Source organism: Jaculus jaculus, chromosome 3 (genome assembly GCF_020740685.1).
Source record: "Jaculus jaculus isolate mJacJac1 chromosome 3, mJacJac1.mat.Y.cur, whole genome shotgun sequence".
Lineage (NCBI taxonomy): Eukaryota > Metazoa > Chordata > Mammalia > Rodentia > Dipodidae > Jaculus > Jaculus jaculus.
Window position 1 is genome coordinate 113,761,106 of NC_059104.1, and position 13,277 is coordinate 113,774,382.

The 13,277-nt window shown below is 43.3% G+C and overlaps 1 protein-coding gene across 4 annotated transcripts in view; it reads right to left on the reverse strand.

Moving 5' to 3' along the window:
• The window catches only part of Dync2h1 (dynein cytoplasmic 2 heavy chain 1), a 277,230-nt gene that overhangs the window by 92,786 nt on the left and 171,167 nt on the right, over positions 1 to 13,277 (reverse strand). For all 4 annotated transcript variants that reach the window (XM_045144805.1, XM_004661895.3, XM_004661894.3 and 1 more), the window contains one exon: positions 13,039 to 13,114. In XM_045144805.1, the coding sequence (XP_045000740.1) occupies positions 13,039 to 13,114 (76 nt within the window). Of the gene's footprint in view, positions 1 to 13,038; positions 13,115 to 13,277 lie in introns of those variants that run through there.

Sequence of the window (13,277 nt, forward strand, 5' to 3'; positions counted from 1 at the left end):
TAAAAGTATGACTATTATATCTATGAGAAGGTAACATGATGCCACAGATCTGGGTTGGAACTGAGGCATTCTGAATACAAGGACATGCTTTTTCTTAACACATAAGAATACCTACTTAAAATTTAAACTCTAAAAAAAAAAAAAAAAAAAAAAGCCGGACTGGAAAGGTGGCTTAGCAGTTAAGGTGCTTGCCTGCAAAGCCAAAGGACCTAGGTTTGATTGCCCAGGACCCAAGTAAGCTGGATGCATATGGTGCCACATATATCTGGAGTTTGTTTGCAGTGGCTACAGGCCCTGGCGTGCCCATTCTCATTCTCTCTCTCTTTCTTTAACTATCTATCTATCTCCCTCCCTCTCTCTCCCTCTTTCTCTCTCAAATATATAAATAAAAATAAAATAAAATAAACCTGTCCCCGGAGTAGTGGCGTTTTTATTAAATATTTTATTTATTTTTTTGAAAGAGAGGGAGAGAGAATGGATGCACCAGGGCCTCCAGCCACTGAAAACAAACTCTAGAAGCATGTGGCACCTTTTGCCTCTGGCTTATGTGGGTACTGGGGAATCAAACCTGGGTCCTTAGGCTGCACAGGAAGATTCCTTAACCATTAAACCATCTCTCCAGGCCCCAATAGTGGCCTTTTTAAATTTTTTAAGTTTCAGGCAAGTTATATAGATTCAATTTATGCCAAGCTGTTGAAGTAATTTTCTGTATACTTAACTGATTTATTATTTTAAAAACTTTAAAAAAAATCTACTTGCCAGCCAGGCGTGGTGGTACACACCTTTAATTCCAGCATTTGGGAAGCAGAGGTAGGAGGAGCACCACGAGTTAAAAACTACCCAAAGACTACATAGCCTGAGTTAGAGTAAGATCCTATGTTAAAAAAAAAAAAAAAAAAAAAAACTACTTGGAATATTATTTGGCATTAAATAGTAATGGTGAACAAATGCCCTATGACTTAAAAATTCCATTCTCTATATACTACACACAAACATACCTGTATGTACACCTAATGCTATAGCAGCATTGCTATTCATTATCCCAACTGAAAAGCAACCACAAGCTCAGCATGCAGGCACATCTGTATCCAACAACAGTAGACTATATAGTGTTGAGAATATGATTACATACAGCTATACTGGTAAACCAATCTAGTCAGCTGGAAGAATGGAATCACTAAGCATACATGCTCCATGATTATAGTTTCACATTAAAATGGGAAAATTAAATAAATATGTGGTATTTACCTCAGGAGAAGGGATGAGGGATTTGGAACGGTAGTGACTAGATAGTGGAACCACGTGAAGTAGAATCTTGGGCACTGGTAGAATTATTTTCTAAATTAAGATGCTGGCTACAGCTTTATGGAGATGAACTACACGAACTAACTGTGGGAATCAACTATGAGAAAAAACTGGGAGTATTTTTGATGAACCTTATAAATAACTTTTCTGAGATTATGGCTGTGAGACAAATTCCTTACTTACAACATGTGCTAAGTTTAATCTTACAACTATGCAAACCACCCACATAAATCGATGTGACTAGGTTTCCTCTGCCCTGGTATTCCTTTAGTCTAAACAACACAGATGGCCAAAATTGACAAGCATGTTTAGAGATGCTGACTGATCTTAAGCTATGCTCTTTGCCCAAATTCCACAGTGACCTGATGAGACTCTTGAGTCAGAGAGAGCATACATGTACAGAAGTATTGACCATAGCACTGTAAACAATTAGGTCAGTAACCAAGTGCCCACAGATCAGTTGAAGACAGCAGGTGGGCTTAATATAATTACATGTGTGATCACAGTGCATGTGTTTTGGATCAGCAGTCTCCAACAGGCCATACCCCTAAATCCCTTCCTTTAACAAATGTTTAAGGATTATCCAAAGTTCCTTATAATGTACTACTTGTTCACATCTTAATGAGTTTGGACTGTTCAATAAGAATGCTCATCGGTATCTGCATGCAGAGGAAGCCAAAGCCATGGTACAAATGGAAGGGCTGTGATAGCAGATGCAGGAGGTTTACTAATGGCTTAAACTAAACTTCTCGTCAGTGTCCTCTTTCCTCAGGCTGCTGCTAAAGGCACTAAGCACACTCATGGGCTGGGTATACCAGGACTTATCTCTCCTATTTCTCAAGCTCTACTTCTAGAAGCAGTTGCCCACTTTTGGACAGACAAATCCCAGAAGTTAATCTTTTACACATTCAAGGCCTTTGCCCCCAAATGGGGAAGAGTTTGAGAAAATTTCAATGAGCTATAATCAGGTAAGTACTTTTTCATGTATTAATTAGGGTTCTCCCAATATATCTTATAAGCCAAAATAAAATGGAACTTGGAACACACCCTATGTCCATCTTTAGGCTTTTACCAAAAAAAAAAAGTTATAGAATAATTTCTAATGACTGTGTTGGACATAATAAGGATGCAAATAGCAAATAAGACAAAAGGTCTTGATTTAAGGTGATGGAAAGATAGAAAGAAAATAATAAAACAAGTAAGAAAGAGTATATCAAGTAGTACTAACATGTTTAAAAGTGACAGAGGAGCTGGGGAGATGGCTCACAGTTAAAGGCACTTGCTTACAAAGCCTAACAACCCAGGTTCGATTATTACATGTGTCTGGAAATGATTTGCAGAGGCAGAGGGCCCTAGTGAACCCACACGGTCTCTGTTTCTCATGAATAAATACAAATATTAAATTTTAAAAAGTGTTGGACAATAACTAAAGATTACTTTTAATTCAGTGCTAAGAAAAAGTTTTTATGAAGATGAAACTCCAGAGATGTATATGATAGGCAGAAAACTAAGGAGAAGAGCGTCTCAGCCATGAAGAGGAGCCCCTGCTGAAACCTACAGGTTGGAACAGCTTATAGCTGTTGGAGACAAGGAGATGAGCCCTGAACAGACCTTTGCCCTGAGATAACCTCTGCCTGAGCAAACTTCTGTCCTGAGATAACTTCTGCCCTGCGCAACTTTTGACCTTTTCTCATCCCCCCACCCTGTCACACCTAACTGATTAATATCCTGCCTGGCGGCTGCAGAGACATGAGAACTATACCGTGACTTCTCAGAACAACCACAAACTGTCCTAGGGCAAAGGCCAAGAAGATTCTGTAACTTTCCATCACCTGCCTCCTCCAGCCCCTCCCTCACCCAAAAACCCTAACCCTAACCCCTTAAAAAGGCCGCTGTGGCTCAATAAAATTGGACTCTTGACAAGTGTACATTTGCTTGAGTCTCTTCCTCTCTCTCGCCCATCTTATTTCAGGTTAGGGTCCTCCTTGCCCCCATGAATAACTAGGTCCCATGGGACAGGACACGTGGCGCCCAATGTGGGGCTTAAGGCACAGACCTCACCGGACAGAGACCCCTAATTCAGCGACCTCCAGAGGATTTGTTAAGTGGTCACCGCTTCTCCGCCCAAGAAGAAAGCAAGACCTGGTAAGTTTTCCCTCTTCATTCCGTCCCATTGAGATGGGCCATTCATTGTCTAAAGAGGCTTCTTTCATAAAGGATTTAAAAGCCTCTCTCAGAGAGCGAGGAATACGGGTAAAGAAAAAGGATCTTATACAGTTTTTTATTTTTGTTGATAAGACATGTCCATGGTTGATGATTGATGGACCTAATATTCATCCCAAAAAGTGGCAAAGAGTAGGTAGAGAATTAAATCAGAAACTCACTGAGGAAGGCAATGACGCACTATCCCCAACTATTTTCTCTTTCTGGGGCTTAATTCGAGACATTGTCGAGGAAGCAAATAATGACTCTGGTAAACGCCACCTTCTCTCTGTGGCTGAATATTGTCTCTCGTCTTCACAGCCTGGCTCCCGCTGCCCTTCGCGTCCCCCCTCTTGAGCTTCAGACTCCTTTTCTCTCGTTGATGTTTCTGACTCTCATACTTCTGGCCCTTCGAATCTTCCCCAACTTTATCCTCCACTACCCCCAATTGACATTTCTACCCCCCTCCCATAACCAATCACCTCACCTAATCAATCCTGTTCTAAAGAAGCAACCTACCACTAAACCTCAGCCTCCTCCTACTGGTCCCTCATCCTCTTCCTCCCCTCCAGATGACCCTCTCGATCCTGGCAATGCAACCACCTTAGAAGGTGAGGCCGCCCATTGTCACAATCCTGATTGGCCACCCTTCGCCCCCACTGCCCCAACTCTTTCCCCCCAAACTCTCCCCTCTGCTCCTCTTTTGACCTTGCCCTCTTTTCCAATTGTTCCACCTAATTCCCTTTCTGAGACCAAGCTTCGCCTCTCCTCTCAAGTTCGAGATCTCACTGAAATTCTCCAACTTCAAAAACAACTTTCTCGTCTCTCTGCTCGCTGTTATGCCGAACTCCCCCCTCCCCTACCCCAGCCCCTCCACCCCTCGTCTTCTCCTTGTTTGGCTTTTCCTGTTATCCGCTCACAAACTAGACATGCTCCCGATCGGAGATCTGGGTCCGACCCCCTCAGGACTTCCTCCTCTGTCCTTAATTGCAATGCCCCATCCTCTTCATGCCATCTCCCCGCAGTCTCTGTTCCCTTGCCTTCCTCTGATGAGGATGATTCTCAAAGTGAAAATGAAAATGAGGAGGAAGAAAGTCAGAGTATACCACGCCACAATATGCCCACCACAGGCCAAGATAGTCAAGGTGAGGAGACTGTTTATCGCCGACTCCGCTTTAAAAACCTAGAAAAACTTAACTCAGCAGTCAAGGACTATGGACCTAATGCCCCTTTTACCCTTTCCTTATTGGAAAGCCTTGGCGGGGGAGGTTATCTGACTCCTAATGAGTGGCTCACCATTGTACAGTCGGTCTTAACTAGAGGACAATTCCTTTCATGGCAGGCTGATTGGGTCGATCGCTGTAGAACTCTGGCTAATAATAAAGCTAAAAAACCTAGAGCTCCCTCTGCTGACTAGACACTTAAAAAACTTACAGGACAAGGAAAATATTCCTCTAACCAACGACAACAAAACTTTCCTCTAGGCCTGTTGGCACAGACTGCTAATGCCGCTATAGCAGCTTGGCGTGCAATTCCCTCTAAGGGATCTGTTCTCTCACCCTTGACAAAAATCATCCAAGGCAATCATGAAGAATATAGTGACTTTGTCAGTCATCTCTTAGAGGCTGCCGAAAGGTCTCTGGGACCTGGTCAAAATGAAAATAAACTTCTTAAACAACTTGCCTATGAAAACACCTATTCGGCCTGCAGAGCCGCCCTACACAGCAAATATAGAGACAAGGATCTTCATGAAATGATCCGCATATGCCAAGACGTAGATCTATTTTCCCATAAGGTTTCTCAGGCAATCAATCTGGCCGTTGGAGCGGTTGTTCAACCCAACGGTTCTAAACATACTTGCTTCAAATGCGAACAAACAGGCCATTTTGCATGGCAATGCCCCCAAGGAACTATGGGACAGTCCATTGGTCAGCCACAGCTTCCTGGTCAACTTGGAGGGGCTTGCCCCCCACCTACCACAGTCTGCCCTCGCTGCCATCGTGGTAAACATTGGGCTAATACTTGCCAGTCTAAAACAGACATCTCTGGCAATCCTCTCCCTCCCCTACCCCCCTCAATGGATAGCCTTCCTGCTGGCCTCAGGGAACAGCCAGACAGACAACAGCCAGACCCCCAATCAACTGCCTGCCTCCACAGGGCCACTTCCGGAAGTGCAGGGGTGGACCTGTGTGCCTCCACTGACTCAATACTAAAACCTGAAGAGGGAGTCCAAATAATTCCTACAGGAGTTTTTGGCCCACCCCCGCCACAAACCTATTATCTAATTCTGGGAAGGGCATCTAATACTTTAAAGGGCATCACCATTTTTCCATCAATAGTTGATAATGACTATACAGGAGAAATAAAAATTTTGGACACCAGTACACGAGGGCCTCTTCCTATCATACAAGGATAACGTTTAGCACAAGCCCTCCCCCTGCCCGTGGATTCAATGGCTCCTTCGATAGGTCCCCATAGAGGAGCCTCCAGGCCTGGGTCTTCAGATATTTATTGGATTCAAAAAATGACCCAAGAACGTCCTAGCCTAAAACTTAAAATCAATGGTAAAATTTTTGAGGGCATCTTAGACTCAGGGGCGGATTCCACCGTAATTTCACAAAATGCTTGGCCCCCCTCCTGGGCCCTCCAGCCCTCATTGGCTCATCTTCAAGGTATTGGCCAATCTACTAACACCCTTCAGAGCTCCCAGCTCCTGACTTGGGAGGACCCTGAGGGAAATACTGGACATGTTCGGCCATTCGTAGTCCCTGGCCTTCCGGTCAACTTCTGGGGAAGAGACATCTTATCCCAGATGGGAGTCCTCATGTTCAGCCCTTCTGAGGCAGTTACTCAACAAATGCTTAACCAGGGTTTTATCCCAGGCAGAGGCCTTGGAAAAAACAACCAAGGAATACCAGACCCTGTCTCAGTTACTCCAAAAACAACACGGACAAGTCTTGGCTATGACACACATTTTTCCTAAGGGCCATTGCTCCTCCTGCAACCAGGCAGATAAAATAACCTGGAAAAATGACTCCCCTGTCTGGGTAGAACAATGGCCCCTTCCTCAACATAAGTTAACAGCAGCCACACAGTTGGTGCAGGAACAATTAGTGGCTGGTCATATTGAACCCTCCACCTCCCCCTGGAATACACCCATTTTGTTATACAACAAAAAGGGGGAAAATGGAGATTACTCCAAGATCTAAGAGAAATTAACAAGACCATGGTTCCGATGGGGGCCCTTCAGCCTGGCCTCCCATCACCAGTAGCCATTCCTAAGGGCTATACTAAATTAGTCATAGATCTTAAAGATTGCTTCTTTTGCATTCCCCTCCACCCAGAGGATTGCAAACGTTTTGCCTTCAGCCTCCCCATTGTTAATTGTATCGGTCCATTGCCCAGCTTCCAATGGAAAGTTTTGCCACAGGGGATGGCCAATAGCCCTACTCTCTGTCAAAAATTTGTCACCCAAGCAGTAGATCCCTTTCGGCTTAAATATCCTAATTTATATATCATTCATTACATGGATGATATTTTATTAGCAGGCCCAGAGACAACAAAATTATATGAGGTAGGACAAGAATTAATCCTTATACTCCAAAAATTCGGACTACAAATAGCCCCAGAGAAGGTTCAGGTCCATCCTCCCCACCTTTTCCTTGGATTTGAATTACACTCCAATAAAATCCTATCTCAAAAAATCCAGTTAAGAAAAGATTCTTTAAAAACACTTAACGATTTCCAACGGCTCTTGGGGGACATTAATTGGTTACGACCTTACTTAAAATTAACTACTGGAGAACTTAAACCCTTATTTGATATTTTGCGAGGGGATTCTGACCCCTCCTCTGCTTGAGAGCTTACTACAGAGGCTAAAAATTCCTTACAAATTGTTGAAAAGGCCATTCAGGCACAAAAAATTGGATACTTCTCTCCCACCTCCCCGTTATGGTTACTTATTCTCCCTACAACTTTTATACCCACCGGTCTTTTATGGCAAACTAAGCCTTTATATTGGATCCATTTACCTGCTACCCCCCAAAAAAAAATTCTGCCTACCTACCCCTCCCTGGTTGCCCAGGTTTTAAAACTTGGGAGAGAAAGTTCTCTTAAACTTTTTGGAAAAGACCCAGACACCATTAGTGTGCCTTATAGCACCTCGCAGGTTCAATGGCTAGTACAGTCCTCTGATGAATGGGCTGTTGATTGTGTTTCCTTCCAAGGCAAAATAGATAATCATTATCCTTCAGACAGACTAATTCAATTCCTTTATAGACAGTCCATTGTTTTCCCAAAACAGACTAAAAGCTCTCCCATTCCTGGAGCCATGTTAGTTTTTACTGATGGTTCTTCATCTGGAATTGCAGCCTTTAACATCAAATGGAAAAATCTCCAAAGTCCAAACTAAACTTTCTTCGGCACAGCTTGTGGAATTGGTTGCTGTTATACAGGTCTTTGAGACTCTCTCCAATCACCCATTTAACCTTTATACTGACAGCGCCTATGTAGCCAGCTCAGTCCCTTTGCTTGAGACGGTCCCTTACATCCATCCCTCTACCAATGCTTCCCCTCTTTTTGCTAAACTTCAACAACTAATCCTGGCCAGAACTCACTCTTTCTTTGTAGGACATATTCGAGCACATTCTGGTTTTCCTGGACCCTTAAGTAAAGGAAATAACCTTGTGGATCAGGCAACTCAAAATAGTTCTGTTGTCCTAACAGGAATGGTTGCCCCACCTGACCCCATATCTCAGGCACAAGAGACACATCGGTTACAACATCTTAATGCCCAAACTCTCCGGCAGATGTTTTCTATCACCCGAGAACAGGCCCAACAGATAGTCCGCCAGTGCCAGGGCTGTGTAACATTTTTGCCTGAGCCACACTTGGGAGTTAATCCTCATGGTCTTACACCAGGGGAATTATGGCAAATGGATGTCACCCATCATTCTCCCTTTGGCAAATTAAAATATATCCATGTGTCTATAGATACCTTTAGTGGATTTATTTGTGCTTCCCTTCAGACGGGGGAAGCTACTAAAAATGTTATTAATCATATATTTGCCTGCTCTGCCTTTATGCCATTGCCAAAAGTCATCAAAACAGACAATGGCCCTGGGTATACCAGCACTAGCTTTAAACAATTCTGTGCTCAATTAAAAATAAAACATCTTACTGGTATTCCCTATAATCCAGAAGGACAAGGTATAGTAGAAAGAGCATATCAAACTCTTAAAAATATGCTCTCCAAGCTACAACACTCAGGAGGAATATTATACTCCCAGGCAACAAATCCCAAAACATTATTAAACCATGCTTTGTTTGTTTTAAACTTCCTGACCCTTGATAAAGATGGTAAATCCGTGGCTGATAGATTTTGGCATCCTTCTACATCAAATAATTATGCTCAAGCATTATGGAAGGATCCATTAACTCATAAGTGGTCCGGCCCAGATCCTGTGTTAATCTGGGGGAAAGGACATGCTTGCGTATATGATTCTAAAGAACAAAATGCTAGATGGCTCCCAGAGAGACTAATAAAATTGATTAATTCTCCCAGGGAAACCCCTGAGAAAGATTTTAATTGTGCTTAATTACAGAAGGATGCTCGGCCTTGCCATTCTCTCATTTCTACTTGTAACCCGGCTGATGGTAAGTGCCCCTTCCCCTTATCAAATTTATAACTACACTTGGATCATTGAAAACCAGGCCGGAGATATTGTTAACTCTAGCTCTTCGGTCGGATCCCAGCCCCAATGGCCGGATCTAGAAGTGGATCTCTGTGCCCTTGCCCTTGGAGCACACCCTGATTGGGGCACGGCAGAGGAACTATGGCCTCAGCCCAACAAGGCACCTGAATTGGCCAGACGCAGCCTTGATTCCCCCAGCTGTAGAAACACTGGCGAAAGAAGCCACCTTCATGGTGCAGCGGAAGGTGTTTATGTCTGCCCAGGAGCCCACCGAGATAAGTCCCTTAATTACAAGTGTGGATGGGCTGGTGATTATTTTTGTGCCTCCTGGGGTTGCGAAACTACTGGGGACACCTATTGGAAGCCCTCCTCCTCCTGGGATTATATCTCAGTAAAAAGAAAATGGGTACACCCTAAAGCAACATCCAACCACTCCCCTCGGGACTTAGTAAGACTCTGTGATCCCAACCAGTCCCCTACAGGTGGCTGGTGTAGTCCCTTATTAATCCAATTCAATTCCCAAGCCAGACAACACGATTGGACCGGCCAAGGATTTGAATGGGGACTCCGAATCTATAGAGAAGGAAAAGACTTTGGGCTCACTTTTAAAATCAAATTACTCAAAGCTATTCCCAATAAAAATTCTGCAGCCATGGGACTAAACCCTGTCTTACTCAAACCAGCCAGACCCAAATTAACTGTTATCTCAACGTCTACCACACCCCCTATGGTTACTCAGTTATCTCAAAAATATACCTTGTTCCAACCCACCATCCCTGAGGGACCCCCAAGCTCGGATGATCTCATTGTTTCTTTAGTAAACGCCTCCCTAGAAGCTATTCATAATACTAGCAATCCCGATTATCAAGAATGTTGGATCTGCTTTTCTCCTACACCTCCCTTTTATGAGGGTGCTGCGATGCTTATGGCCCCTATATTCACCAATGATACAGATGGGCTATCCTGGCATGCTGCCCCACATGGAGGCCTTACTCTTAGTTCCATTTCAGGTATTGGACTCTGTCTTGTTGGCCCTAAAATGTTGCCCCCCCATTCACTCATATCAGTCTGTAATCAGACTGCTATTGTCAATGAAACTTCCACCTATACTAAAGCCCCTAATAACACCTACTTTGCTTGCTCCTCGGGTCTGACTCCTTTTATAGTCAATAAGGATTTTATTAATAATAAAGATTACTGCATTGTAGTTATTGTGCTACCGCGATTCCTTGTCCATAATCCAGAAGAATTTTTATCCACTCTGGATCAGGGTATCTCCATCAGACAAAAAAGAGAGCCTTTAACTGCTATTACCCTGACTGTGCTCCTGGGGCTTAGTGCTGCAGGGGCTGGGACAGGTATTGCCTCAATGGTTACCGCCCAACAACATTTTTCACATCTCAGTGCCTTAGTGGATAGAGATCTCAGCCTCAGGAGGGAATACAAGATCTTAAAGATTCATTAGCTTCCCTTTCTGAGGTAGTTCTTCAAAATCGGAGAGGATTAGATTTAGTCTTCCTTAAAGAAGGGGGACTCTGTGTAGCCCTCAAGGAAGAATGCTGTTTCTACTCAGATAAGACTGGGCTAGTACAAAATAGCCTTGATAAAGTTAAAAGAAATCTAGAGGATAGAAAAAGGGCTCGAGAACAACAAGAATCTTGGTATAAAAATTGGTTTTCCACATCTCCATGGCTAACCACTCTGCTTCCCAGTCTGCTAGGACCTTTTGTAGGTTTCCTTTTACTTCTCTCTTTTGGCCCCTGGGCCTTTAAATGATTAACAAGTTTTGTTAAGAGTCAGGTAAATTCTACAATCAAGCCGGTGGAAGTCCACTACCATCGCCTCGCCACAGAAGAAACATCTGCCACTGACCCGCCAAAAGAACAAGACAACCCCCCATCTCGACCCTTAGACTTTACCTCCCTGCAAAGATCCACCCTGGGGTGGAAATTTTGGTCCCGCCCCTCCAAATAATAACTCAGGTCTCCACGGCCCCTCATTGGCTACCAAACATATTTCCTCCAGGATCCTTATTGGGTTTTGATGGTCTTGTTGAGAGCAAAATGTGTTACATCTCCACAAAGTGAGTGGTCTAGTAAGTCAGCAACAGAATGGGTGGCTAAGTTTCGACCCGCCTAAGACAGGACGACCTCACCGAGAGGAGGCCGATCCAATGACAGGTAAGGGTCCAGCACCGCCCTTCTAACAGGCTCAGACCCCGTTTGTGCCCCGTGTTCTAGGTCAATCCAAATAACTTTGTTAAAATCACTGGCCTATGAGTAACAGCGCTCAACTTACTCTGGGGAACGCTCGCCTCTCTAATGTCAGGTTGCTGTCAGGTTGCTCCTCTGGATCCATTTCTACTCTTAAACAAAAATAATCGGCCACCAAAACAAGCCCTTCTTTGGGACATCATTAAGGGGTTGCAGTAACCTCCCTATCCTGCTCCTTGTATACAGAAGAGGGGGAGATGTTGGAGACGAGGAGATGAGCCCTGAACAGACCTTTGCCCTGAGATAACCTCTGCCTGAGCAAACTTCTGTCCTGAGATAACTTCTGCCCTGCGCAACTTTTGACCTTTTCTCATCCCCCCACCCTGTCACACCTAACTGATTAATATCCTGCCTGGCGGCTGCAGAGACATGAGAACTATACTGTGACTTCTCAGAACAACCACAAACTGTCCTAGGGCAAAGGCCAAGAAGATTCTGTAACTTTCCATCACCTGCCTCCTCCAGCCCCTCCCTCACCCAAAAACCCTAACCCTAACCCCTTAAAAAGGCCGCTGTGGCTCAACAGAATTGGACTCTTGACAAGTGTATATTTGCTTGAGTCTCTTCCTCTCTCTCGCCCATCTTATTTCAGGTTAGGGTCCTCCTCGCCCCCATGAATAACTAGGTCCCGTGGGATGGGACATATAGCCTATGATTGGCCTGAGGAACAGGAAGCCAGAAAGAGTGGCTATATGATTTAAACTGGGAAATTATATGCTTTGGCCAACTTTTTTCTAAAAGATATATTAGTTTACAATATGGAGCGTGCTCAAAAAGGGCTAAAATGAAAGAAAGACTTCAATGATGTTGAATGAGTCCAGAGAAATTTATTGGCTTGGAACTTAATATTCTACATGAACAGTGATACCAGCTAGTAAAATGGGGGTGACTCAGGGAAGAACAGCTGGACAAGGCAGCAGCAGGGCTGATGAGGACAGAATATGGGAATTAAGAGTTCTGGCTGTGGCATTTTTGAGCCTGGGATTTCCACAGGCCTCCGCTGGTCTCTAATGTTCTAAGCTCCAATGTTCCCTTGTCTCCACCCTGCACAATGAAGTTCAGGGACTAGACTGTCAGTACCTTCAAGGAAGATAAGAACTAAATGACCTTAGGAGTTAAAATCACATAGTTTTATTTGCTTAACTTCTTCAGCAGATTTGTACCCTCATTTATCCTTAATAACCCAACTATGACTCTATAGATCCTTATTATTAAACCTTACACTGATATATTCCTGAATTTTAACAGTTTCCATGCAAGAGATCATCTGATGCCTAAAACTTCTATAGGTCACAACATAAAGACAAGGTCATTCCAGTTTTCTGCTTCCTAAGAACTATAGGTAATTAGAAATCTAATTAGCATATCAAACCCAATGACCAAAACAGACAATGTAAGAACTTTTAGATGATACAGTCAGAGCAGGAAGAACACACATACAAACTAAATAAAAAAAAATCAAATTTTATGATAGGAAATGAGGTCACTTGAGAAAACTGATAATAACACTGCAAATCAAATTTCTCATTCCATCAGATACAAAAAATGTCACTGCTACAACTTACCATCAAAGAGTCTGTCAATAATATTGTATCCAGCCCGAAGATCTGATAAGGAAAATTCATAAAACTTGGTCCAACCCTATTCAAAATAAATTTGAAATATAATAAGAACTAAGCATTGTTCAAAGATCTATACATGCATTACTGATCTAGAAATTTAAGGAGAATGCTCATTTATACTAAATGTAAATGTTCATTTATACTAAAAGAAATACAATTTCTGGGAATCCTTAATCTAGGAT